The sequence below is a fragment of the Limulus polyphemus genome, unplaced genomic scaffold (genome assembly GCF_000517525.1).
Source record: "Limulus polyphemus unplaced genomic scaffold, Limulus_polyphemus-2.1.2 Scaffold931, whole genome shotgun sequence".
In the NCBI taxonomy this organism is placed as follows: domain Eukaryota; kingdom Metazoa; phylum Arthropoda; class Merostomata; order Xiphosura; family Limulidae; genus Limulus; species Limulus polyphemus.
The window spans coordinates 181,374-186,537 of record NW_013666541.1 but is presented as its reverse complement, the minus strand read 5'-3'; the positions used below and the strand labels follow the sequence as shown (position 1 = coordinate 186,537).

Here is a 5,164-nt window from a genome sequence, read left to right as displayed (position 1 = left end):
AAACTGTAGTTTAAGTGAAAGTTTATGTTAATTTGTAAACTGCCATCTGACTAATCTGTCTTATCAAACTGTAGTTTAAGTGAAAGTTTATGTTAATTTGCAAATTGCCATCTGACTAATCTGTCATATCAAACTGTAGTTTAAGTGAAAGTTTATGTTAATTTACAGATTGCCATCTGACTAACTGTCTTATCAAACTGTAGTTTAAGTGAAAGTTTATGTTAATTTGCAGATTGCCATCTGACTAATCTGTCCGACTTATAGATCTGTATATATGTATTTTTTAAGTCTGCATTATGTATTCTGGTCTGTTATGATTTGGCTTGTCCCCTCCAGTTTTTATAAGCAAATTATGCCCCTGGATTTAAGTACAGTGAGTGGATACCAATAAATGCCATTAGTCAGAAAACATTGTAAACAGTAAAACTTACTGCATGAAAGATAGAGTCTGGTGTTTGCCCTTTCTGCCAAGAGAGTTCTACGTCACTTTCAAACTGTCCAGGATTTGATGCCTAGAGAGAAAAAATTATATTATTACTTTGAAAAACATACGCTTAGAATTCTGAGCAATTGTAGTAGTTTGTCTTTATATTGTGTACTATTCTTTAAACTACAGTTTAGTGATATAGATTAGAAATATAATAGTGCTGACTTGCAAATTAACAAACTTTCTTTTTTCAAATCTGCATTATGTATTCTGATTAAAATTATAGTTAGTACACATGTATATTAAATGATCTAAATCTTTTGTAAATCAGCAGAATCTTCTTCACAGCTAGAAACACTCAAGACCTTAATATCATCTGCAAATTTAAGTAATTTATTGACTATCTCTTCATTCATGTCATTGATGTATATCAAAAAGAGTAAAGGTCCTAAGACTGATCCCTGAGGTACCCAACTTGTGACTTTAATCCAGTTTGACTGAACTCCATTTGTAACAACCCTCTGCTTTCTTCCTTCCAGCCACTCTTCTATCCAATTTGCTAACTTATCCCCTACGTCTATAGAGCTATTTTTTTACAAGCCTTTTATGCTCTGTAGACGGAGCAGATTTAAGAAATCTTTAAAGCTGCAGAAAAGGTTATTTATTTACAGCTCAGAATTTATTATAGTTAGAATTACAGCATTAAAAACCTTAACAAAAAATAAATAGCTTGGATTAATGAAACATTTTCTATTTCTTAAATACCAATACCTTGTTTACAACAAGAAAGTTTTCAATTTTCTCTCCATTTGGTAGAATGATGTCACCTGTTTCTTTAACAGCATCTGGAAGAACAGAACTTATTTCTTGAGCTATGACTCCTGTGTCTGACAATTCATTGCTCGACAAACCTGCTTGTTGAGCAAACTCTGGTGTATAGCAAAACTTCATAATTCTCATGTTTGACACATTCTTCAGCTGCTTCCGTGAATCCAGCTGTTGCAAGACAAACGTTAAATCATGTTTCAAAACAATTACAGAATAAACTGAAATAAACAAACATAGTGTAATGTTATAATTAATCATCAGTCAGTCTTGAAAAATGAAATACTAAGAACTATATGTTTAAATGTAAATCAAACTGCCACTTCATTATAAAGCTTATAGAAGGTTTTCACAATCTTAGTTCAAATATTTTTTTAATCATGAAGCTTGAGTTTAAATTCAGTTTGCAGTTTTCATAGCACTGTCTAGTTCCTAAATATAAAATACTCATATCTTTACCTCAGTCGTGTTGATCTTCACTCTAATATCTGAAGGTTGAATGATGTGACCAGTGATTTTTATGTTTCCATGTACAACAAGAGGATCATCTGGTTTGTCAGTATTTATTCCTACCCGGCCCTAAGATTCAAGAAGCTACACTGTTATTATGAATTAATTTTAGATAGAACAAAAAATTGAACACAAGCAGTTTAACCTTTTAAGATTAGCTTTTGTTCAAGTAAAAAAAATATTTCAACAAAATACATAAATAAAATCTTAAGTAAACATAACAAAAAGCATAATTCATTTTGTTACAGAACCTAATTATCTATGAATACAGGCATGTATATGAATATATATTACAACTGACTGGATATTCAGAATAAAAGAACATACATTTTTTGATAGATTAACATTCAAAGTTAAAATGCTACCATAATAACCTTTAGATTTCTAGATGTAACAAGATTACAGTTTTAAATTCTTGGAACAGAATCAGCTATTTGAGTTTGTTAATTACTATCCATAGCTATTTAGCAACTTATCAGTTTCTAAGATTACTTTTTTTCATGTTAAAGGCAGTAATTATTCTCATACATCTAATAACATAGAAGAATTTTAAGAAATCTTTCATTAATCAAGTTTGAAAATGGATGTTTACTTTCTTAATAATTATTTCTTGCACTAATGATTGTTCCTTGTACTAAATTACAATTGTATGCTTGGTTCCAGGTACATTTATTCATACATGTAATTATGTACACTGTACAATTATCATGTATACTTCCTAATATACTTTTTACACGTACATATGTATTTAAAACAATCTGAACACTTGATATGAAGACTAAAGTTTAGGACAACATATACCAGTAACTCTGTTAATTAAATGTGCATAGAGTTGGTTCAATAAATGTTAACTATAATTCCAAGTTTATCAAGTGTATCCATTAAATTTGGCAAGCTTTTAGTTAAAAGTACAAGTCTGATGTACACAAAAATATGTGTTACTAAAGTTTTGTACTAAAGATATATTTATGCAGTGCCAAAGTTAGTCTGGGTCAGACTCTGACAAGTCAGAGAACAAGGTGATGGTCATGTGAAGAATAAAAATTATTTTGTCCATCATACCACTTGCAAATTGCATTTGCATAACCTCTATAACTTCATTAATGCATATCTAATGCTTTTCAGTATCCTTTTATATTTTATTTGGTATTTTCTCTACTGTAACTTGAACTGTTGCAATCATCAATGTAGGGTATTATGAAATGTTAATATCATCAAATGCATAATATCATGTTGAATTGCACTCTGTACAAAATTGGTGAATGTACACTTTGACCTCCATCTGTGCACATAGGGTTAAGTATGAGCATCACAGTTACAATAACTGCTAATTTTGTCCTTCCATAACTATTCTTTATTTAGGGACATTCAGGTAATTCTTCTATAATTTCATGTAGGTGTTTAGCATGTAGTTATGATATCCTTGTGAATAGGATGTACAGAGGTTGTAATATGCACTAATCCTTTTGCACATGTAAATTTTACATAATACAGAAACTCGAACCAGTTTAATCCTGTTTCTGGGTCTACTCTCTGGGGTGGGGTAAGCCCAATTTAAGGGAATTACACAGATACTTGTACACAGTGTCTATCTTCGCCATTGCTGACACAAAGTGTTTGGGCCTTTCACAGTATACTGTAATAAAAATAGGTGACAGAAATTGTACGCAAGAAAGATGTGGTACATTCATCAACAGGTCAACCACATGTTTTTTGGATTTTACAGCTTCATCTATATAGGTCACCCATATCAAGGAGCCCTAAGTAGCTGCCCTGCATTAAATCTGGCTCTGCTCGTACAAATTATTATGAGTTCGGGTTCTCTCCCTTGTACACATTATTTGGAATAGTCAATGAGCTAGGTAATTTCAGGATTATGGGATTCTGTATAAGGTTCCTGACTTGACTTGAAAGGTGTGATATTACCTTCTTCTTTATCTCGTGGAATTCTCTTTCCAGCATCAGTATCAGAAACCAGTGAGTGTAGTATCAGAAACCAGTGAGTGTAGTATCAGAAACCAGTGAGTGTAGTATCAGAAAAAAAATTAATAAAGATTGTTTTATTTGTTCATTTATGTCATTCATCTTTCTTGCTGTCCACATTCACAATATTTCTCTGTTACCAAAACCCGCATTTTGCACGTGCTTGTAACTATGTTACAGATATCAGTGTACCTGAATATCATGTATACCTTATGTAATTACAAGCTTGAAACATAACTTTACCCCAGATAAACAGTCTTTATAACCATCTTTCCACATGTACAATTAAAATGAAAGCACCTTTAACCATAAAACACTCTACAGTGATGACTCTTAAAACTACCAAGGCTCTAAAATGCTGACACAGCCTCTTTATTGTGCTATTTATGCCATGGACATAGTAAGGTCCTAAAATTACTTCTTGGTAATCACCTATAGGTTCCAAGTTCTGCTTATTATTGTTAATTAGAAACTAGTTTTATGAACCCTGTATCATAAAAATGAAAGGAGTTGAAAGTATGAAGATTTTGAAAATGAGACAAAACTCGTACATTTTGGAATTGAAAAATATAGTTGAGTGTGGTATAATGAAATATCTATTGGATAAAAGGAATGTTTTGAGTGTTCTTGATGTTTTATCAGCAATTAAATTTCCACCTTGCCCCAGTCTCAACCTCCAACCAAATTAACTAAAAAGTCTATGGGTTGTATGCTCTGGTTCAGAACTAAATATAAGATATTGTACATTTTTTGTCATGCATATGTTTGGATACTTGTACATATTGGTATACTCCTACACATGTGTATGGTAGTTGTTATTAGTCTTACCTATCACACAAATAACAAAATACTTGTGTGTATGATGTATTTTTTCCAGAAAAATAATTACACATACATATTCGACTGAAAACACGAACTAGAAGTTGAAAGTTTTTGCCATTAAAATGTGATAAAACAAAATTTCTTGCAGTTGAAAATATAAACAATATCAAATTTCAATGTTATTCAATAAATAAAATTCAGTGTAAAAGAAGTACATTAAAAGCTAATTCACAAATGTTCTGAAATGTAGAATTAAGCATGGGCATCATTTGGTGGGGGACATGTCCTTTCATTTTTTTATGTATACAACTTATAGATCTAAATAAAACTGAAGTTAATACACATGTATATGACTTATAGATCTGTATATATATATATATTTATGAGTTGGGCAACTAAATGGCAGATGGGTTTTTATTATAATAACTGCAAGATAATGCATGTGGGTTATCATAATTTGAATTATAAGTATAATTTGTATGGGAATAACTTTAATAGTGTTATGAAGGAAATAGATCTTGGTGTAATAGTTAATTAGTCTCTAAAGCCATCCAAGCAGTGTACTGTTGCTAGTTGGAGGGCAAATAGGATTTTAGG

General features: G+C 31.2%; 1 protein-coding gene across 1 annotated transcript in view; it reads right to left on the bottom strand.

Moving 5' to 3' along the window:
* LOC106461309 (myelin regulatory factor-like) overlaps nucleotides 1–5,164 on the bottom strand; it is a 30,740-nt gene that overhangs the window by 15,159 nt on the left and 10,417 nt on the right. The window contains exons 6-7 of the mRNA XM_022388179.1: nucleotides 1,712–1,831; nucleotides 1,199–1,423 (exon numbers count right to left, since the gene is read on the bottom strand). Coding sequence (XP_022243887.1) covers nucleotides 1,199–1,423; nucleotides 1,712–1,831 — 345 coding nt within the window. The remainder of the gene's footprint in view (nucleotides 1–1,198; nucleotides 1,424–1,711; nucleotides 1,832–5,164) is intronic.